Source organism: Anopheles arabiensis, chromosome 2 (genome assembly GCF_016920715.1).
Source record: "Anopheles arabiensis isolate DONGOLA chromosome 2, AaraD3, whole genome shotgun sequence".
NCBI lineage: Eukaryota > Metazoa > Arthropoda > Insecta > Diptera > Culicidae > Anopheles > Anopheles arabiensis.
The window spans coordinates 24,842,298-24,865,187 of record NC_053517.1 but is presented as its reverse complement, the minus strand read 5'-3'; the positions used below and the strand labels follow the sequence as shown (position 1 = coordinate 24,865,187).

Below are 22,890 nucleotides of genomic sequence, written 5' to 3'. Positions count from 1 at the left end.
GTTTTGTCACGCGTGAATGCTTCTTTTTTCTTCGCTAAAGACTGGAAGTTACTAAAGACTAGAACATTCGCGTTCGTGCCGTACAAAAGGCAGTTGACGATCAAATGAAGTGCGATCTTTCTTCTTTTTTCCTCTTCGAAATGTCGTACCAGAAGGAAAGAACACACTAAGGGACTTTGCTTTCCTCTTCATCGTCTTCAATTCACACTTCATCATAGATGTACACTGTTAAAAGAATGATGTGTCTTCTGTTAGAGATGCATTTTCTACGAAGCAGAAACCCGTTACATTTACGACGCAAATACTCCATTTGAATGAAATTCTCCCTAGCCGGTCGTACAGCAAGACCCACCCCTTTGCCAAGTGTAGCAAAGGACGCACTTCAACAAGAATCTGCGCCATCGTGAAGGGCTTACGTACGGACAGGATGTGTGTACCCTATGGAATTAAGCCTTCAGCGCTTCGATTACCCTTTTTGTGCACGTGTGTGTGTGTTGGCTGTAAAAAACCAGTGTACGCTGGGCCAATCCACTCCACACGGGCCCGATGTTGCAATCCACACCACTTCTGAGCGCTTCTTCTTAGTGGTGCGGCTTAAAAAGAGACCATACTTTGCACCTTCGTGTGGATGTGTGTGTGTGTGTGTGTGTGTGTGTGTGTGTGTGTGTGTGTGTGTGTGTGTGTGTGTGTGTGTGTGTGTGTGTGTGTGTGTGTGCGTGTGTCTGCACACCTTCAATGAAACGCATGAATGGGTTTTCTACGCTTCTATGCGCTTGCTGCTGCAACAAGTGCGCCATCAAACGGCCAAAAGTGAAGAGGGTCATTCGAAAGGCAAACGGCGTGAGGGGCTCTCTGAAACACACGAATCGTGAAACCAACCTTCCCATCCTACCCTATCCGGTGCGGGTTGGGTACCTCTTTCTCGTGCCTTCTTCAAGTGTGTCCGGTGAACTTGATCGCTTGGTTGTATCGATTTCATCATATTCCCCCTCGTCCCCGTGCGGTGAGCCTTCAATAGCTGTTGCCTCAAGAAGTAAACCTCTGATAAACAGCCAAAAGCCCCCTCCACCTGCCCGAGTTCTTATCGATGTGTGTAAGCGGTTAGAACATTGGTGTAATAAAATAAAAGGCACATGCATGCAAGCACACAGAGTCTGGAAACCTTCACTCGCAATTGAAAGGTGAAGACAGTTCCTTAAGGGAGAGACTCACAAGGGCGAACTTCGAAATTGCCTCTTTACCGTACCCGCTCGTCGTTGCCCTTGAGTCTGGGCGATCGTTTTGGCACTAGAAACGGGAACGACGGGTTTGGCGGCGTATAATGAACGGGGTCAAGTACGGGCCATTTTATGGTTTTAGAATTTTACAACACTTCCTTTGTGCGCTGTCCTTACTACTGGGTCGCACCAAGGAGATTCGGAAAGGTAATGCTGGAAACACCCCATGAACTCATCATGATGGCACCAATGAGGGGTGCGTTCGGACCAACAAACGACCCAACTGGCTGGGCACAGTACACAAATAATATTATAATTGGTCGCGACACCAAACCAAAAACAGAAAAAAGCACGTCAAACTGCTGCTGCACTGGTCGAGGCGGAAGAACTTGCGTTTTTTTTTTGTGGTGCGCCAACGCCAACGCCTCGCTCTCCCGGGCTCCAACCACGGTGACATCATTCTAACCGGGGCCGAGCTCCGCGGGAGGTAGTGGTGGTGGTTGTTGTTGGTGCAAATTAGTCTTTCTACTCATTGATCGTGATAAAACAAACACTGAGGTAGGCGAAGGTTTTCGGGAGTTTTTGGTTGTTTAGAACATGAACAGCTTATTTGTGTGTATTTTCCTAAAAAAATATGCAAAATAAAGTTGAAATGGTTAACAATTGAACTCCAGTGTTGTAGGCAAAAGCTTGAAAGCTTGTGTCGGAATTAAACCTAACGATTAGTCCCCCTTTGCCGCTGAGACCGACCGATAGAACTGACATCCGATCAAAAGTAATGGGATGATTCGTCGGACATCTTGCTGGAATTTTGAAATTCCCATACATAGAAAGCTCACCAAGCTGTCCAGAGTCAGCAGCTTATCAAATTTACCTGCGGCACCAAAACGTGACCCTTAACAAATACGAAACGACAGTAGGCACATGTAGTGTGCGCGAGGAAAGCGGGAAAAGTTCGACATTTTTGAGTGACAAAAACGATAAATAAATAACAACCGCCCGTAACGAGGAAAGCTCTTATTCCCTGTCCGGCCGTCGCTTCATACTACGTCAATAGAATAGTGAGGTAACCCTTTCCCCTAGACACACACACACACACACAATCACACTGGAAGGGATCGGTGGAGTTGGAAGGAAGGCAAGAGGTGAGTTATGTTGATGGGTGGTGGCACACCGTCGCCCAACGCGAGTCGTCTCCGCCGTCGTACGTGAATTGGGGCTTGCGGGATTTGACCTCGTTTCCGGTAGTAGAAAGGTAGTACCCCGTTTATTTAATTTTTAATATTTCTTGTTGTCTTGGAGAAGGGGGATGTTTTGCTGGGTGTATTTCTTTGTGGTTTATGTGTGTTTTTTGTTGCTGTCGTGTTTAAGCTTCTATTTCGTACGTTTGGAGCAGGGAAAATTGGACACTCATTAGGCCGAGTGGCTGCCAGAGTGGCTAGATGCGGATGAGAAGTATGTGCCCGGGAATGAAACGGCGAGGAGTGGTGGTGACCGAAATATTTGTCTGCTGTGGGCAGCATGTTTTATGCTGTGCCGTGTAGATCGATTTTATGCTTTGTGCCCGAAAATAACTCCCCCCGGTCGGGGAGAACCTTTCCTTTACCGTTGATGTTTTTGGAAGCTTCTGATTTTGATTAATACAAGCGTTGGTACCCTTTTCTGTTGCTTGGCCCGAATGTAAAGTATTGTACAATCAGTGCACAGTGTATGTTTGATCGATAGTGTAGTAAAGCTATGCTTTTGAAATCTCAACTTACCAACACCAAAGTAAAACCTCTTGCCAACACTTCTGAAGCCAATTGCTAATGCCGTGTACAACTAACTAATCCTTTCGCAAAGTTGAGCAGGTTAAGCCTCTGTGTTGTAGTTGTTGTTTACCCATTCGCTAAGTGAAATTGATGCCACACATTTTTGCGTGACCAAGGTAATGTTGTCACTGTCTGTCGGAATTTTTCGTATCATCAAAGCTCTTCCCTCCATACAGTCGTGCGCCACAGAGCGAACGTGCATGCACACCGGCACACCGGTGGCGTGCCATGTCCGACGGGTGATTTGTGTTGCAATGCTGGCCCCACCGACAGCAGAATACTGTGTATGACTATGTTCTATACATTAGTGTGCATTCTTGTGGTAGTGGTGTGGTTGCTTTTCGTTTTCTAGTTTGTTTTCTATGGCCGACACACCAATCGGACCGGCCCTGCTCTCTACAAAAGGGATAGAGAGTGACCGTACGAAAGAGGCAAGAGGAGGCCCGTTTGGCCAGTGCTTTGGCCGGCCCCACCACCGCAGTGGGGTGGATTTGTTGGAGCGTGTCATAAATATTTCCAAACATTACCACCGGGCACGTTCCGACCGCGGTGCAGACAGCAGCACCCCCTTAGACCATCACCCTCTCTGGTCGTGTGGCCGGCCTTAGGATGCGCTCGGGCTCGCGGGCACCGACCGTTTGGGCCGTGGCCTTCACACTGTGCTTTATTATTACTACCCCTTGTTTCTGTGTGTATGTTTTGCAGGAATGATGGGGGTGTAGAACAGTCTCGGGGAAGGTACAAGAACGCACCTGTTTTTTCACCCTTTTCCTGTGCCCTTTTATTATGTGGCTCATACACGTTTTTGCCCCCCGCCTTTTACCCCTTCGTAGTCCATTCGATACGGATTGTTGAAGCTTGAAATGGATGGTAATGAAGTGTTTTTTTTTTTAATTTTACCCTGAACCCACCCACAAGGAACTACGCTGTAGCTAGAACAGTTCGAGTATAAGCAGTGAAGTAATCAGTGCAAAACGAAATTTAAAAAATATTGCAATCAAATGTAGCACATATGCAAGCTCTTTAGACTCATTCAAATATATTTGTTATTTTGTAAATGTCAACATTTATGAATGGGTTTTGCCTGTTGTGTGTGTGTGTTGGCAATCCTGCTCCTAAGCACGTTCCAGCGCATGTGTGTTTGTGTGTAAAGGTTAGCTTGCGTTCAACGGGTTGTGTTGCTTTTTGGGCAAGGTTCTATTTTCACTATTTCCCTGCTGGCCACGTACACACGCAATTAGAACTAAACAACCGGCCGGTTATGTCCCGGTCCTGGCACCTGCGGCGCGTTTTAAGGGCGATGATAACGCATCCTCATAGGCCCTTTGAAGTTCATTGGAACAACAACACGTACGTAAGTGACAGTGGTTAGATGTGTAAAAAAAAGAAAGGTGGGGAATGCTACGTGATTATTTTAAAATTGTCGCTTTGAAAGGCAATTTTTAAAGGCCTGTCAATGCGGAATGGGTATGTGATCTTGTACGACATTTGGCACGGAATTACCTAGTCAATGTGCAACACGGTGTTCATAATCCCATTGATCGTTGCAGATCTGCGTGTGTGTGTTACGTTACTAATTGTTACAGAAAATAGGGCTAATTTTATATGTAGCAGTTAGTAATAGTATCTGATTTTGCAGATTCCCCTTTACGCCTCCTTCATCGAAGAGATACTTATAATCGTCCTAATTTTCCAAGGAACTTCCCGCAAGAGCCTCAATTACTGGGTTTTCCAGGAGTTCTCATAGCTGTGGGACACTAAATTGACTCTTTCTTTTGGGAAGTGAACTTCATATAATGGAAATTTCCTACATGCAATGAACTTAATGTAATAGGAATTGGATTATATTCCTGTAGCACCCTTGTTGGATCAATCCAATAGGAATTTAGAAGGAGCCTGTTCAAAAAGGGTTCCATAGAGTTAAATTTCCTTCATATGTTGGGTTCACTTCCGATAAGAAAGAGTCAAGGAAGTGTCCCACAACTATGAGAACCCCTGGAAGACCCTGTAATTCGATATAAAAACCACCCATTTGTGACATTCCGCCATTTTAACCCCCCCTATATTGCAACAGGCGAAGGAAAGGAAAACAATTAGCGAAAATTTAACACATTCTCAGCTGCATAAACGTTCAAGAGTCACCGCCACCACCACCATCCTCACCCACCTTCGTGTGTCACCTTCGCTGTCTAATTTCCAGCCAGCTTTCCCTCCCCCAAAGTTTCCCAAGCGACAATTTTCTGCGTAGAAACTTTCCTCCACTGGCAGACAGATTGCCACTAAGCCCAAGCCGGAGCGACGATCAAATTCACTTTCCATCAATTTTAACCCTAATTTATTTATCTTACTTTCACGCCCCGTTTTTAATCGTCGGCCCCGCCGGCAAGAGCCCCGACGCAGTCGTCGTACCTGGAGTGCCGGGTGAACGTTTTGCAAAAACGTTTCCGCTGTCTTCTGTTTCATTCGCACCCCAGTGAGGAATGGTTGTTTGTAAGTGTGTGTGTGTGTGTCTGGTGGAGAAATTTCTTTCTCGATAACCGTTGTACCCACTGTCACTACTGCTTTGTGTGTGTGTGTGTGTGCAGAGCAAACAAGTGTCATTCGAGATGATGATAAATTTGCACACTCAATTGGAAGCAACTCCCTGCAAAAACTGTGGAATCATAGGGTGATGGTGGAATGATGGCATTTGGCTACCAAGAGTTGGATAATGCAAATTAACCGGTGGAAACGATACGGTGATCCGTCCTCCCATGGGGATGGGTAGGTGCTAGGGATAGTAGTCCGGGGGACGACGCAGCAAAGAGCAGAGCAGTAGCCTTCGCCGCTGTGATCTCATGCAGCGTGGAACTACTTTAGTTTTGGGGACCATCGACGTCAACGCGGCCCCGTTGTGTTGGCCGTGTCTAGGGGATAGGTGTGGCATTTTTTCCAATATCCTTTCACTATCGTCACTATCACCGGGGGAGCTCAGCGGGTCAGTTATGTCATCGTGTGATAGGGGTATTTTACAGCCACATCCGAGGGAAAAGGGAACTGGACTTGAGCTGGTGGGGGGAGGACGCTCTCCTAAATGTCAGACAGTGGTGTTGCCGTTCAAATCATCCTGCATCATCATTCTGTGTTTGTTTGTTTTGTTCTGTTTAGGAGACGAAATTATTAGCAATTTCAGTACTCTAGCTTAAAAGATGGATAAGATTAATTTCTTGGGCATGTACTGAATGTGCGCTAAACTACTGCTAAGAGTAACAGTAAGCTCTTAGTTTGTTTTGACGTCAGATGTCGCCACTAGTAGTATAGCACGTTTGCTTCATCAGGCAACACTAATATTTTGAACAGTCGTCTTAAGGCTTTCTTTTCACTTTAGCGTTAATCTTTTCACTTTAAATTATAACGTTTTGCCTCATTAATGAAAGTATAGGGAAAATACCTATCGAAAGTGGTTTGGTTGTGGTTTCAAAGTTGTCTTGATTTAGCAGACGAATGATACGGTTCAGGGATTGAAATGTGAGTGGTTTTAGGGCCTATATGAACTGAAGCCGAAAGACACATCACAGTAAAATCATAGTCCGATTTTTAATCCAAATAAACTCGGATAAAGTAAGACGTTAGTCATGTCATGCCGGTCCATCAGCCACTAACCGCTAACTACAACGGCCAAAACTCGTGTAAAAATTGCCCAACATTCCGCCGGTGACCAGTTGAGGAATCACTGTGACTACCAACCGTTTATCGTATCTTTATTTACTATCTCACAGTTTTTGTGTTTTCTATTACCATTTTACCACCACCCCATCATCATCAAAATCATCATCATCCTCTCACAACCACAGCGCTTTGGTTGGTGGAGTAATAGGTTAAACATTTTACTGCTACAATGTGTGTTGTGTTGCGCTTCACTCTACTTTTGATTGTCCACCGTATCTGGCGGGCAATTGGGCGCGCGTGCCCCAGTAGCCAGTTACCAAATAGTTCCATCGTCATCATCCTCATCATGATCATCATGGCCGGAGGAGGCATCATTGTAAGCATCTTGCGCCACGATTGCTCCGCAGACTCTGTTTCCACCACGTGGCTGCACTCATTTTTTCCATTTTATTTGGCGAATGCGTTACGGCGGAAAATGTAGCGAAACGAACCTACTAACACTACTAACACTACTACTACTACTACCACGGCTACCACTGTTGATGATGCTAGCGCGTTGCAATTAGACACACAAGCACAGACACATCAGCGAAAGGAGAGAGAGAGAGAAAAAACGTACCTAATAAAACGAAACCACATAAATCCCAACGCATGAGTAAGCATCACAATGAAGGAGGATAGAATGTGATGTGTGTGTGTGCACATCGAAGAAAAGGAGAAATAATATGCAACACAGTAAGAGGAAAGACCGACGAAACAGCAGGCGGGGCGGTGGGATGATGAGGTGCATCTCACTTCTATAACCACCTTTGTGCTTGCGGCGTATTTTTGCTTCGCTGGCGCATCTTCGCGCACCCGCGGCTTGGGTGTGCGCGCCAGGTAAAGAGGAGCTGCTGCGCGAAAGAATTGTCAGCCGGGTGGTGTGGCTTACCTCCTGCTCGCCCGCTCTCTTGCCCCATTACGCTCTAAAGTACTGTCACGAAACCTTTTTTTTTGCGACTTTACCCATTCCGTAATCGAGAGAGGTGATGGTAGAGCTCCACGAGGTAATTGGCGTTAATTAATCCATCGAGTTGACCAGCACCACCACCACCCGTGCGGTCGTGACCGGTGTGTGCGCACACCACCGCCATAAAGGTATGGGAATGGAAGCTTCGTGTTAGTTAAGCCATTACACGACGGTGACGCACTGTTTCCGTGCCGTATTAGACACGTTGGTCGGTGATGTTCTTGGTGGAAAGAATTCATCGCGTTTCTCGTTGGAATGCTTTTGCCGTTAAAATACCACCTGAAGGTTTGCTAATGAGTCAATCAAGCGAATGAGATGAGAAATTGCTCTGACAACTTGCACATAAATTTAAGCATAATAATTATTGAATCTTTAGTTTCGTTTGCCATTTAATTTAAGCATTCTCCTTTTTTTTGGGGGATTTTGACATTTATTTTTGTAAAAAAAACATACAAGACAGAATGCATGCCTTTAGCTTTAGCTGGATGTTAGCCATGAACTCATTGAGCTCAAAATCCCGCGTGTGGCCGGGCAATGCGCTCCATTCCTCTGCTAACGGTGCGTACTTGTTTTACGCAGATCATGCTAAAAAGAGGCCGCTCGAGATGGGTATGGTGTCCCGGGAAACTAGCGAATACAGTTAACACACACACAAAAAAAACTAGAACACGTGCGTAGAAAATCGCTTGGCCAGCAGCGAATAGTAGGTACGCTTTAAATAAACGCTAATTGAAAAATCCGCCCTCGTACGCGGAGAGAGGTTCGCGTTGGGCTGTGGAGATAATGCGCTTTTTTCTGCTTTGTTGCAAGAGAGAGAAGGAGAGGGAGTGTGGAAAAAAAGCTGCCACAACAAAGCACAGTAAAATGTAACAGTGTTGTTTTCGTAGTGGAAAAACGTGAAAATGACCAACAGAGGCAGCACAACAACCACATACACAGGGGGCCCGCCGCCCGCCCCCTGTGACGGTTCTTGCGGTGATGATGATCGGTGTACTTCCGGTTTGCTGGCTGCTACCCACCGGGGCGCAGATTATCGCACAAAACTGCGAATGAGGCACTTGTTCGTGCTTACCGTGTTTGTCCCCGTGTGTGTTTGTGAATATTTGCATTAGTGTTGGGGTTAACAAAACCACAACAACAATACGGAGCGGCGGCGGATGCTTGCCGCGTAACCGTTTCACAACACGGTAAATGAAGTGACCGTTCAGGGGGAATGCTTTTTGCGTTTATGGTTAGGTAAACACAAGAAACCGTGGTATGCCTGCTTGCTTTCCCTTCCCGGCAATGCTACGACTAGAAGTTAGAAGATCTTCCCTTGTAATTAGTAAGTAATATTTGCCTTTAAAATACGCTATTTTAACACTAAGTGAATCGAAAATGTGGCAAGAAAACGAACGAAATGCGTTCAGTAAAGCAGACGCGCTTACACGTTCATGTGCCGCCAGCAGACGGCAACCCGACTGCCGAATGTGTGATGATGGGTCTGCTTCTGCTGCTCCAATTAGGCCCACCAACGCTCATGTCAGCCGTCAATGAACAAACTGTTGCACAATCCCGCTACCGATCGCGGGATCCCGCGAGCTTGCCGCGACGATGAATCATATTGTCAAGTGGAGAAAGAAGAAAGAAGAAAAGCGTACAAAAACAAAGACACAGATGAGAAAACATCGCCAAAATGGGGAGACGAGCAGGGCCAGAGGGATGGGTGATGGGTAGAGTAGTGCCCGCCAGCCTCTTTTCTAAAGTGCAGTAGTGTTTTCACTTTAATTATACAATGCAATGCTGCATTCCTCCTCCAGCCGACGGCAACGGGGCCCACCCCCGGGGGAGGAGGGGGGTTTTTCGTCTTTTGGCGGCGCCATGGCTCTGCTTTCATCTCGCGCGCTCAATGTGTTGGCTATTTGTGCGGTTTTTTGCTATGTGTGCTCGTATTGCAAAACCGTCCACTTTGCGTTGCATGGTAGAAAATGCACTTGATATGCACAACAAAATTGCACATTGATATATGAAGTGCAGTGCTAGTGGAAACTAGGTAGTCGGAGATCGGGAACGGTTGATAAGGTAGTGCTGAAAAGCTGAAAGGAAAATTTGCCCAATGGACCTTGATGATATTATCAGCCGTGTTATCACTCTCCAGAGAAAATCCAGTTAAATGCACTCTACACTCTACGTTAGAATTGTTCTATTCCAGGAACTTTTCAATCGCATGCAAGATGGATCATAAAGCAATTACGGTCTGTTCGGGGGTGGGGTTGGCAAGTGAGAATGGTCGGCAGATGAGAGAAGATGGACGGTTCCGAGGAAAGCAAACCGTTGAAGATGGTGAGAGAGTTTGCTCCATTCGAAGCCAGGCTTTGGCCGTTCGCGTCGGGGTCGTGTTGTGTCTGTTTCCGGTTTTTCACTGCACTTATCATATTCCCGCGCTTCCTCCAAACCGGCACAAACATATGTGTGCGAAAATGGGCAAAAAGACACACACACCATAGCTTTACACCATCTATATCCAGCTTTGTGGAGATGCTGAGCGTGCACGCTTTCGCTTCCTAGTGTGAATCGAAAGCTATGCAAATGGGGGTATAGCGGAAACTATTGGACCTCCCGCCCCGGGATGCCACAGGAAGGCGCCCAACTCATCATCATCATTGCAGTGGTGGTTGTGAGATACATCTTCTGCCTGTACGTTGGAATCGATCGTGAGATGAAAGCAAGCTTTTCAATATTGTATGTTTGCTTTGTGAGTTCTCTCGTCTATGTGGCAGGGAAATGAAACAAGCAGCAGCAGCAGCCAGCAGGGGCACAATGAAGAAGCTTTCTGCCAACGCTAACCATCTGTTCTGCGCTTCTATTTGCGCTTCCAGCAGACCGACCGGTCGGTCAATAGAACAAGGATAATGGGATTGTTTCAGTTTGTGTAACAAAAAAAAAGGCACACTTACTGCATTCGCCAGCGTAGAAACAATCGTGGTCTAATTGTACACGATTCATCTGCTTCTGCTTGCTTCGGTTGGCATTTTGAAGTGTAGTGTTGGGAGTGGATTATAACTGCAAAGGACAAGCGCCGGTACAAGGGAAGGCAATGTTCTCGTACACACTATTGCGAGTTAAAAGCGAACCTTTTTGTGCTATTCAATTCACATTAGAGAGTGGGGAAATGGGATAAAACTTGCTTTTATATGGCTAATCGGCAGGACACTGAAGCTAATAATCTTTTTTCCTCTCATTTTCTATTTGTAGGAAGCTGACTGCCAGACAGCAACCACTCAAAAGACTTTCGATTGCGAAGAAGGAAGCGCTCCACCCATTTATCTGACGTCAACCGATACGAGTAAGCTTCTCGAAGACGCTACCCCAAAGTGTACTTGTCATCTCTACTCAAACAAATAGCACCGAAACACCACCATTGGAGCTCACCAGCGGGAGAGATTGAAACCCCATACGATCGACAAGGCACACGTCGTCACCATCATAACCCGAAAAACACAATCGTGTCAAACACATCGTCACCTGAAACGCCCAACCACCACATCCCAACGATCACCACCATCAACCGCAACGACACCCAACGAACGACCGGCGCCCAGATATTCGACAGACCAAGCGGAGCCCGAAAATAGTGTGTGTACACCTTTGATGCCAAATTTCGTAAAAACGAACGCTAAGCGGAAAACAAATTCTACATCCCGCCGTATAATCGTCGCTTCCCCGTAGAGTTCAGTCCAAAGCAAAACGCAACACTTTCTGCCACAAGCAGCTTTCTGTTTGGTGTAGCTTTCCTACTTAGAGAGCTTTTCCTGTCCCTGTGGCAGTGCCCGTGGGTGGAAGGTTTGCCCCTGCCTAATAATACGTACAGTCCTCGTCGGTATTTGCTTTTGAAAACAAGTATTAAACATTAATTTCTGGTAGTCCCGGCGGTGGTTGTTGTTACGCTTTGTGTTTGGTTTTGTTTACACCCTTCACGTGTATCTGTTATTAGTTGTTTGTTTATTTTGTTTGTTTGTTTGGTTTTAGTTGATTAGCTTGTTGTTTTGTTTTGCGTAGATTTTTAGACACATCACATACACACACAAACATTTACGCTTTATTTATACATCATTCTTATACACGCGTCCTGGTTGTTGGAACGGTTTATGCTTTTGAAGAAGTAGCAAGGACTGCTTTTATTTCCTTCCTAATTCGGGTCCGTTCTAGAGACTGGTTCAGTTCGCGGGCTGCAACACGTGAAGCACTAGTGGACGGTGGTGCTATTATTATTTAAATAGAAAAGATAAAGTATTTAACAGTATTTTCTGTGATTTTCTGTGAAGCGCTAATTTTTACGCAAAACTGTAAGCACAACAAGAGATTTATTTATCTAATCCTGCAACATCTGCACTACTCCCAACTCCTCAAGTGATACGCACACGAGACAAGAAGTAAAGCACAAGGAGATTACTTTTATTGGTTAGGTTCGGCTGTGTGCACTCTCAGACGATTGGTAGGGTTAGTTGAAAGAGTAAGCTTTTGAGAGCTGTGAATGTGCGTCATTAGTGCAGCGGAGGCTTTACTACTCATGTGGGCAGATTGAAACAGGCAGAAGTAGTTGGGAAGGCTACACTTAGGCAGATAGTAGCGCGCATACTGCTGATTGCTTGTTTGTGTGACTGACTTCTTCCATCACGTGATCTTACTCCTGTGACACACGCTCTGTACGGCAGGACTAGCAGGTGTGCATCGAAAGCACTCATATTGATATTGAATGTCCTGGGAGCGCGGTCGGTATTTAAAATAGAACGGAAAGCTAACAAACCTTGCAACAAGTCAAACCATGCACTAGTGTAAGGAGCGCGCGCGTATGAAGTGTGGTTTGCACAGTACCGTGATCATCCACGTACACTGAGCGTCCGGCAGCGGAAGAACAAGACCAAGAACGCCCCGAATACTCGACCTTCGTCCTTCACATCACCAAACCATCATCACCATCATCCATCCTGTCGCGTGTTGTGTCCCACCTGCCGCCATTCCTTCATTTTCCTCCCGCCGCCCACCGCTAGTATGACCCTCACGGTGTCGGAAACGGACAGCAGTAGTCTAAGGAACCCGGACATGACCGAAACTCTACCAAGCTCTGAACTATCCCTACTAGCCAAACTGGAGGCCGCCAACAAGCTGATCGAGAGCGACTCGAAGAGTCTGAACTCGCTCCAGAGCTCGGCCCACAGCCGCAAAAGCTCCGACACGAGCCAGATAAGCCTTAACTCGGGCGCCTCCTCGGTCGGGGAGGAGGATGTGTGGTCGACCTGGGCCAGCATCGTCACCGACTGGGAGGCGAGCCAGAAGCGCAAGGGCCCGACGGTGAAGGAGCTGGTGCGCAAGGGCATACCGCACCACTTCCGGGCGATCGTCTGGCAGCTGCTGTGCGGTGCGTCCGACGCAGACAAGAAGCAGTACGCCGAATACATCAAGGCGACCAGTGCGTGCGAGAAGGTGATCCGGCGCGACATTGCCCGCACCTACCCGGAGCATGACTTCTTCAAGGAGAAGGACGGGCTCGGCCAGGAGGCACTGTTCAACGTGATGAAGGCGTACTCGCTGCACGACCGGGAGGTTGGCTACTGTCAGGGGTCCGGTTTCATCGTTGGGCTGCTGCTGATGCAGGTAAGCTCTCCCGGGAAGCAAATTTCCAGTTTGCCTTTTTTATTGATTCCATTCTCAACACACACACACAGATGCCGGAAGAGGAAGCGTTTGCCGTGTTGGTGCAAATTATGCAGCAGTATCGTATGCGCGACATGTTCAAACCCTCGATGGCGGAGCTCGGCCTGTGCATGTACCAGCTGGAGAACATTGTGCAGGAGCAGATACCGGAGCTGCATCTGCACTTCCAATCGCAAAGCTTCCAAACGTCCATGTACGCGTCGAGCTGGTTCCTGACCCTGTACACCACCGCGCTTAATCTCACGCTCAGCTGCCGCATCATGGACGTGTTCCTGTCGGAGGGGATGGAGTTTATATTCAAGGTCGCCATTGCCCTTCTTACCATCGGCAAGGATACGCTGCTCTCGTTAGATATGGAGGCAATGCTTAAGGTAATGAATGAAATGAAGCATCATTGAAACATACACACGCGCGCGCTTCAAACCACATTTTAATAATTGATTTTTTTCATTTCCTTTTTGCAGTACTTCCAGAAGGAGCTTCCGCAAAAGGTGGAAAATGATGCGGACGGACTGTTTAATCTGGCCTTCCAGGTGAAGATCAATACGAAAAGGATGAAAAAGATGGAGAAGGAATATGCCGACCTGCGCAAGAAGGAGCAGGAAGAGATGGTGGAGCTAAGGGTTAGTAGCTAAATGAACCCGTGCCGGTTCCGGAATGCAATCGAGTTTTATTTTTTGTTGCAACTCTACAGCGACTGCGGAGTGAAAACCGTTTACTCAAGAAACGCAACGAACTACTCGAGGCTGAAAGTGCGGAACTGGCCGATCGGCTCGTTCGCGGGCAGGTGTCACGCGCTGAGGAAGAAGAAACGAGCTATGCGATTCAGTCCGAGCTGTTGGCACTCAGGCGAGCCCATCTGGAAGTTTCGCACCAGCTGGAAAATGCGAATGAGGAGGTTCGGGCGCTTAGCTTGCGGTTGCAGGAAAATGTAAGTAGAGGGCCGTATCTGTCGCGTGTTGACGGGAGAGGGGATTTATACAATCCACGGCGATAGTACGAAGTAGGGATGAAAGGAAAAGAACTGTCTGATTTTTCATAAATCCTGCCCTTCTACATCTAATGGTATATCACAATCATTTCTTTTCAACTGCGTTGTTGCCAACTCTTGCCGACAACACACAGAATCCGGACAATTCGCTCGAATCCGTAAGTTTTGCCAGGAGCCGCAAGCAACCCAGCGAACGAAATGTGACGCTGTTCTTGTTTTGGAATGTGCAATGCAATGATAATAATTTGGAATGTTTTCATTTTATAATTTCTACAACACGAAACATTCATTCATTTGAAAAGTTCTTTTTTACCTTCATTTTGGTTTCCGTACATACAATATATCATTTGATCATATTTTAACCTTTTATCGCCGCACCGATTAGCGTAATGTTTAGAGGCATGCAGTAGTGATACGCTTTTGTTTACCGACCTTTTTAAACATGCAGTAAAAGTTGCATCCGCGAATCTGTATTTGAATGGCATTCCTCTTACATCCTATAACATGTTTGGTCTTTTGTTTTTTCGTGATGTTCTAAGTACATGGGCACAGTTGAGTTGAATCGTAGGCATACTTTCATTTGCTTATTTTTAGTAGTATACAAAAGCGATTGATTTTTTTTGGAATTGAATCATTTTGTTAATAGGTACTTCACACGAAAAGATTTTGGATAATTAGCTTCGTTTTTGCTTTTTAATGTGTTACGCGTGCATGAGTTTGACTAGTTTGGGATGTTTTTTTTACGAAAATCTACTCCAGCATTGAACGATTTTAAAGATTTTCGCAACAAAACAGCTTAAAGTAACTTCTTAATTTTTTGCGATATAGCCATACCATACTTTCATTTGTAAAATATATTGTTGCTATTTAATGCATGATGTGAGCGCCCAAAGCCTTTCGTCGGTCGGTCAATGTTGTCTAACCTTATGTTGTTTTTCCTCCACCAAGAACAATTCCCGACAGAACTCGTTCGATGAGCTGATTATGAAGGAGGAAGCGCTGAAGCAACGGGACGAAATGGTTTCATGCCTGCTGGAAGAGCTGGTCAAGGTGCGACAGGGGCTGGCCGAGAGTGAAGATGTGATCCGTAACCTAAAGACCAAGATCCAAGAGCTGGAAGAGGTAAGGCGATTGATTGACAGTATTTCTATGAATCTATGCAATCTTAACGGTAATACTAATGGTTTAACTATTTTTTCCCCTTTCGAAGGACAAAAAGCGTTTGCGCGAAACGACCACGGACAACTCGGTGGCTCACCTGCAGGACGAGCTGATTGCAAGCAAGCTGCGCGAAGCGGAAGCCAGCCTCTCGCTCAAGGATCTCAAGCAGCGCGTCCAGGAGCTGAGCACCCAGTGGCAACGGCAGCTTTCCGAGCAGCGCAACGACCCGGCCCAGAGCCAGGATTCCGGCGCGAAGAAGCTACTCTTCTGGGAGTCGGGCCGGTCGCAGGATCTGCAAAAGCTGGAGGAGGAACTCATGACCACCCGGATACGGGAGATGGAAACGCTGACCGAGCTGAAGGAGCTGCGGCTGAAGGTGATGGAGCTGGAGACGCAGGTGCAGGTGTCGACCAACCAGCTGCGGCGACAGGACGAGGAGAGCAAGAAGGTAAAGGAGGAGCTCGAGGAGGCACTGGTCCGGGAGCGGGAGCTCGCCAACAAGGCGCGGGAGCAGCAGCACCGTTACTCCGATCTTGAATCTCGCATGAAGGACGAGCTGATGAATGTGAAGATTAAGTTTACCGAGCAGAGCCAAACGGTGGCGGAGTTGAAGCAGGAAATTTCAAGACTGGAAACAAAGGTGTGATTACCATTCGGTTTTGCGGTAGATCCTGATGATCAGTAATGTAGACTAACACCGTTTTCTTCTTCCAGAACTCGGAAATGCTTGCCGAGGGTGAGCTGCGCTCTAATCTGGACGAATCGGACCGCGTCCGGGATCTGCAGGATAAGGTCGCCGAGCTGAAAGCGGAGGTAAGATACGTTGAGCTGAGCTGGAGGTGGTTGAAGGTTGAACTCTGATGTAAATACACAGCCGCCATGCTTTGTTGCTATTGGCGCACGTTTGAAACACACATTTTAACACAGTTGAAAATTGGATTCAGTACGCGCTAGAGTTTGTCCATTGCAAGTAATTTCAACTTTCCTCAAGCTCTAACGCGAACAGCTTCTCGGTGTCATTAACACTCACTTACACGGGCACGGTGGAACACACTCTCACATACACACCACATAATACAATCTCACCGCAATTGTGCTAAATTAACACACATTTTGTACATATAATTCAGAAAGTATAAAGTTGCTTTTCTTTTTGGCGTTCTTTTTTCAATTCTGTCTTTGTGGGTTTCACCGTTTCTTCCTACTGGGCTCATCACCGGGCGCGTGGTGTACTACTAATTCGTCTTCATCGGTTTTGGTGTTTGGGGGGATAAAAATAACCAAAAATAATACACTATGTGGGCCGTTGTTGGTTGTGTACGTGCGTAGTTTCCAACCCCAATTACCAGTCCGGAGACTGAACCATGGAAATGGATAGCGTAAGAAGGGTGTGCGTGACTGCACCCTGCTAACAAGTCAGTATTATGCGGATTTTAACACTCTACAAGAAAAAAAAACCCACTGTAATAACTATTAACACAACTAATCGGTTCAACGGAAGGATGGATCCTTAACAAGTCACGGTACGGAAAGCAAGTACACTCTGCGAACTCGATATTTAAACAATGCAGAGCACACGAAAATGAATCTGAAGAAGTAAAATTTTAGAAGAAAAAGCAAAACAAAACACACATGACATCAATTGTAGTCCTTATAAAACATACATACTCATCGGAGCATACTTGCATCGATCATAAACCCATCATCTGTAGATGTTAGTCGTGTTTGTGTTGATTAGAGATAACAAAAAAAAAATATGAAGAGACCCCCGCACGCATTAACATCACTACAGTGCAAGAAAATCGGAAGCTCAACTCTCAGATGGCGCTACCCTGCATAGTATATCCCATCTCGCCATCTCGTGAATATACGTTTTTATGTGTTACTTTTTGAATCGATCCATGGAGGAAGCCCATTTTTTGCAGAAGCATCCAGCTCCTTTGACGGTGATGTTGGTAAACGGAATTGGAATCGGAATCGGCTCGATGGCATTTGAATATGGAAAAGGTTAACCATCATTAATAATACAAAGTTTACTAACCGCTTTATTTGATGTGCATGGACGATATTGTGTTCAGTCTGGACCCTACTACTGCTACTACTACTACTATCCCGTATCAAATCCATCCGTACAAAAAACATTAATTTCGTTATATGTTTTTCCTTTTCGTAGTTAGCTCGTTTTATTGTGTTCGTGTACGGTAGTGGTATTGCTCTGCATGCACTAACTCCCTGTTTGAAAACTCCTCTAAGCTTTTCCCTCTCTGTCCGTTATGGTGTGAAAATGTAGCTAATTAATATATTTTCTTTCCTTCCACGCGCCGCCATTAGCTGACTGCCATCAAAAGCCGTGGAACGACGTTGAACCTGCGGAAGATCAAAAGTACCTCGATACAATCGATCGATTCGAACGAGATTGACTTCGCCGAGATACAGCTTTCCTCCAAAATGAACATTCCCGGACCACAGCCGGCGAGTTCGGGCTCGCCGTCGTGAAAGCGCTTGTGTGGTGTTCCTCGTAAACTCGACCGCTTCGACATTCGTGTATGCTTCATACCATACAACCGTGACTGTGAGCAACGGATCAGTCCGTTCAAATATAGCAGCGTGTGGTGAGCGGCGAGCGAGCTACGATTGATTCTGAATGCAATAATGCATTTACGAGCGTTTGCTTTCCGCCAGATTTGAAACGAACTGTTAAGCTGTTGCAGAATTTTCAGTCAAGTTTGAGGCGTCAAACGTTTATGATTAGTGTGTTGTAGCTGGTGAACGAGCATAGGACTGCTAGAAAAGGTCTAAAAGCCAGCAGAATGTCTACTGAGAGCAAAAGGCTAAACGAGACACTTAGAGAAGCATGCGAGTAGAAGAAGGGCACGCAAGAAGGTTCAGGTTAGTTTTGTGCATGTGGTGAGACACATTGCCGATTGTCCTAATAGTACGATAAGTTACGATTAAGACCGCGTGTTCGGGTCATTTTGCTCGAGGACCCCACCATAGGTGTGCGCGAAAGGAACTTTCGCTTCGATTCTTCACTTTTCGTTGCTTAACCCTCTATGTTTTAATCCAAATTTTGGTGGGAACGATTCCATTTTCAACCACACACACACACAGTCTCTAGTTCTCTAGTTTACAGACATTGTGAATGTCAATGAGATTTTGTTTCTATATTTACATATTAATTTTTATTTCCCTCTTTTGTTCCACTCCATTTACTACCGACTGCAGCACAAACTTGTCAGTATTGTGTGTTATATTACGTTCTAAACTGTATCCGTGCAATTAGTTGTGTATTTATTATTGCTTACTTAAAAACAATCACTGTTTCTGTTCGTTTGTGTTTGTGTGTGAGAAAGAGAGAGAGTTTATGCCTCTTGGTTTCTAAAATCCGAGATCACACTTTGCCACAGACGAAAGAAACTGCAAGGAGAGCTACTGCAAAAAAGCTTATGTAAAAAATGTTTTACGTTTTAAGTTCTATAGAGAGTGTGTATTTCTGTTACAGTTTTTGTACATGTGTTAAGCTTTACTTACGTTCGGTTCAGTATGTTTACGTTTACAGCTGTGCAAGTTCGTGCAAACAGACCGTGCGCGTGTGCAGCAAGCAATGCCTATTATCGTTTATATTATTGCGTGTGGTAAGAAAGTGTGTCATTATCGACACTTTCCCTATATACATATATTATTTGTATCATTATGTATCAGTTAATGTTGCGCTTTCTTTGTTCTTATATTGAATTAAAACAAATGGTTTTATTTTGCTTTCGCACACCGATCGTATGCGTTTGCGTGTGTGTGTGTGGCACTGCAAACTTCCTCCGTGCAATAAACCCCAAAAACAGACCGTTCCTTTAACAGTGTTGAACCGAATGTCGCGTCAAAACGTGGCAAGGGCGCGAGTGCAAAACCTGTCACGATGTGTAGACGCGAATGTGGTACGGGTTAGTTTGTGTTTTTTTCTCTTCTGTTTTCATCTTTGAGAGTTTTCCAACAGTGGCACACCCGCGACGCAGAAGACATTCACACCGCCGGGGGGTGTCACTCTGTTTAGTGATAGTAGTTTATAGTTGAAATAAGTATGCGATTGTGTAAAATGAAGAACATTGAATTGAACTTACTTAAACAACACAATTAAGCGGTGGGGCTGGGCGCGATGTGATGAACACAGAGAGACAGAACACAGGTAAAAAGGGTGCCAAACAGAGGAAAATATTAACATGGAAGTGCATAGGGAGAATGAAGCACGGGAAATCAATAACAGGAAGCAAATCATCAATGAACGAACAACAAAACAGTAGCCAAGCTTAAGCCCGGTTAAGTAAAGCAGCATCTTCAGCGAGGTCGTCGCCTACAATTCATTTTGTTGGCCTAGTTCTTGCGATATGCGACACAGTACTCTGCTATCAGGCTTTACGTTGAGACACAGTTTGTTGCATTTTCTCTCACTACTACTGCGGCCTGGGGAAAGTGAAGTATAGCCGGCCCGTCACGCGCCCCCCAAACCCCGGGAAGAAAACTAACACATTCGACTTTCTGCGATATTTAATAATTAGCTCCCCCTAACCTAAGCATAACGAAATAATACTGCATTAGCAAACAAACAAACAAACAAAAAGGTATCTTATCTCACAGAGTAGTGTTTGTGACCCTTTACTTGTCGCTCATACTCTTCTCTCTTGCATTGATATTCCAACGTTCTTCTAGCGCTCCGTAATGTATGTTGTGAGAGACAAAACAAAACAAAAAAACGAACGCAAAAACACACAGGTTTAGCAGTAGATGTGTACTTAAACGGTTTAACTAAATTTCGTGGCATAAAATTAGCCTAACATACTTGCGCCGACACGACGCTAACTACACTACTTCACTAACGTTGTAGAATTCAATCGAAATTGGATCGTTTCTGTTTGTTCGAGAACGTTTTGGCACTTCCGGTAAGCGGATTTTCGGGATCGGATCTTTGGAGCAAGCAAAACCAGAAAGCGAAAGAGTCAGATGAATTTTACGAAAACACGAACACAAATGCGCACACCCTGCAAGCGTAAAAGAGGAAGGAAGACGGTGATTTGCGCAACAGCAGCAAGCACAGAGGGACACAATTTGTGGAATATCAATTTTATACAATTTGAAAACCAACCCTGCACACACATAAACCACTATCACACACATCCCCTCATCTCATACATGCATGCATGCAGTGTGCGAAGGAAAGCAGCACAAAAACGAAGCGGGAAGAAGCGTTTCCAAATGCGCAAGAAGAGGAAGGACAGGAGAAAGCAGAGAAAGTTGCCAAAAAGCGTTGAAGAGTGAGGAAGGAAGAAAGCATAGCGCGAGGGGACAGCAAATCAAACATGGCAAATTGATCGCAAACTGATATATGATTGAATTTACTTCCCGCGAAACCCGTAGCAGCAGAGAAAGATCACACAAATCATCCTCCTCCTCCTCCTCCTCCTCCTCCTCCTCTACCCCGTACATATATATACATAGTTCATACCTTTCTGCAGTGGTAATCGAAACACGTGTGTTAAACGAATAGGACAATGTAAAATGATACAATACAATAAAGTGAAGCATAAAAAGAGAACATTGCTTATCGGGTTTCGGGTGACTCATCAGCAATCATCCGTTTTCCCCGGGGTTCCTTGACACCCTGTGTGACATCCGAACTGCGTGTATATCCTCGAACCAATCGATACACACGCACCCGCGCTGCTGAACCGCATCAATCGTGAACGATTCCGACATTTTCCGAAGCAAAACCAACACAACTAAAAGTTGTCAATCGCGTGCGCCCCGATCAGTTGTTTTGTTGTAACGAGCAGCAGTAGCAACATGTAAGATATTCGGCGATAACCCGATGTTGTTATGTTGACCCGCGGCCCGGGGGCCTTCGGATAAAGTGGTGCGGCATTAAAGTGTCCCGACTTTAACCACGATCCCGTCAATACGTCCACTACGCCCTCCATTGTTAATTGCGATTCACTCGCGAACACGTGACCGCGACCGCGTGTGCGCGATGGTTAGTGCGGCGATAATTAACACTGTCGCGCTTGGAGGCGCAAGGGAAGCTAGAGGCTGGTGGCCGGAAAGAAGGGACCAGGTGCGATCGGACGCTTGATCTTGCGTTCCTCTCCCGATTCAATGAATGAAACTGGCCGGTGTAATTAGATCCGCCGTGGGAGCGTGACAAAATTGCGCCCGATCGTGTGCCTCCGTTGCGATCTGTTTGACGCCGTATGGATGCCACAGCCGGGATGACATGATCTTGTGCTGGTTGTACCTCGGCAGTGCTGTAAGCATTGGGAATTGCTGTCCTCCGCACGTCCGGATTGTCGCGTGATCGCGACCGGTTGTTTTGTTTTTAAATTGAATCTTCCACCAATCCATCACCCATCACCCATTAATACGCGTTCCGAGCGAGGGTGCGACGCACTTGAAATTGACGCCAGAAATAACCGAATGAACCAGCAGCGACCAGCCCTCTCAGCAAGTAGCATTCGTCATGAAGTGTGGTTAGATGATTAGCCGGAGCTGGTAGGAGCAGCAGCAGAAGCAGCAGCAGCCTCACCATCACCACCGCCCAAAACGGACAGCGGCTAGCGTGCAGTTGATTGTTTCCGGCACATAACATGGCATGACGACGGTGGGACCAAGGGGGACCCCCAACCAAGGGTGGCTTGTTGAAACGAAAACAAAACAACGAATTGTGATACCAATTTTGAGCAATTGTGTGTGTCCCCCTATATGCCCAACACGTACCAGGTCTCCAGCTTTGGGTTCTTTTTCCAGTTAAATGACCTCTGTCGCTTTTCCCCGTGTGTGTATGTGTGTGTGTGTTGAAATGGCCTTGAAATCAAAGTCCTGACTCCTGAACCTGTGTCAGTGGGAAGCTTCAACATGGCGAAGACGCACCAGGTCAATGTGAACGGTCCCATAAATAATGCGCCCTGTCAACGTCACGGGGCCACTCCTTTCGGGGTGCTCCACACGCTAGCCCAAGCATCTAACTTAGTGGAGTAAATCGCACACAATCACCGCACCGAGAAAGGGGAAGTGCATAATTTATCAATTGTTTCTATGCACGATGCGAGGTGAGTGGACCGAGGTAGAATTTCTCTTCGGTCGGTTGGATGGGACGAGCTTTTATGGGCTATGTTTAACTGGAGTAGCCAGTATGTCAATTGAATTTTGCAGATTTAGACATAAAAATCAAATTTTCGACTATTTGGGTTTGTACACTGAGAGGGACATAAGAAGACATTCCCCTAACGATCGTGTGTACGATCACGATCACGGGATGAAGATGTTCATCATCCTTGCCCTTTTCCCTTCAGGTTATCGATAACGGAAACTTTGCCG

General features: G+C 46.0%; 1 protein-coding gene across 7 annotated transcripts in view; it reads left to right on the top strand.

The window, feature by feature from the left end:
* Positions 1-21,115, top strand: part of LOC120897481 (ecotropic viral integration site 5 ortholog) — a 30,636-nt gene extending 9,521 nt beyond the window's left edge. Inside the window, exons 3-12 of one of the 7 annotated variants that reach the window (XR_005738534.1) lie at positions 10,920-13,319; positions 13,391-13,750; positions 13,844-14,002; positions 14,074-14,310; positions 14,505-14,528; positions 15,319-15,492; positions 15,581-16,171; positions 16,246-16,344; positions 16,861-17,538; positions 17,863-17,979. Coding sequence is in view for 5 of the 7 variants with exons in the window: in XM_040302415.1 (XP_040158349.1) it covers positions 12,717-13,319; positions 13,391-13,750; positions 13,844-14,002; positions 14,074-14,310; positions 14,505-14,528; positions 15,319-15,492; positions 15,581-16,171; positions 16,246-16,344; positions 17,863-18,027 (2,412 nt within the window). In the remaining 2 variants the exon portion in view is untranslated. Of the gene's footprint in view, positions 1-10,919; positions 13,320-13,390; positions 13,751-13,843; positions 14,003-14,073; positions 14,311-14,504; positions 14,529-15,318; positions 15,493-15,580; positions 16,172-16,245; positions 16,345-16,860; positions 17,539-17,862 lie in introns of those variants that run through there. The other 6 variants (XR_005738535.1, XM_040302457.1, XM_040302440.1 and 3 more) reach the window with 6 other exon arrangements.
* The last annotated feature ends 1,775 nt before the right edge of the window (positions 21,116-22,890 follow it).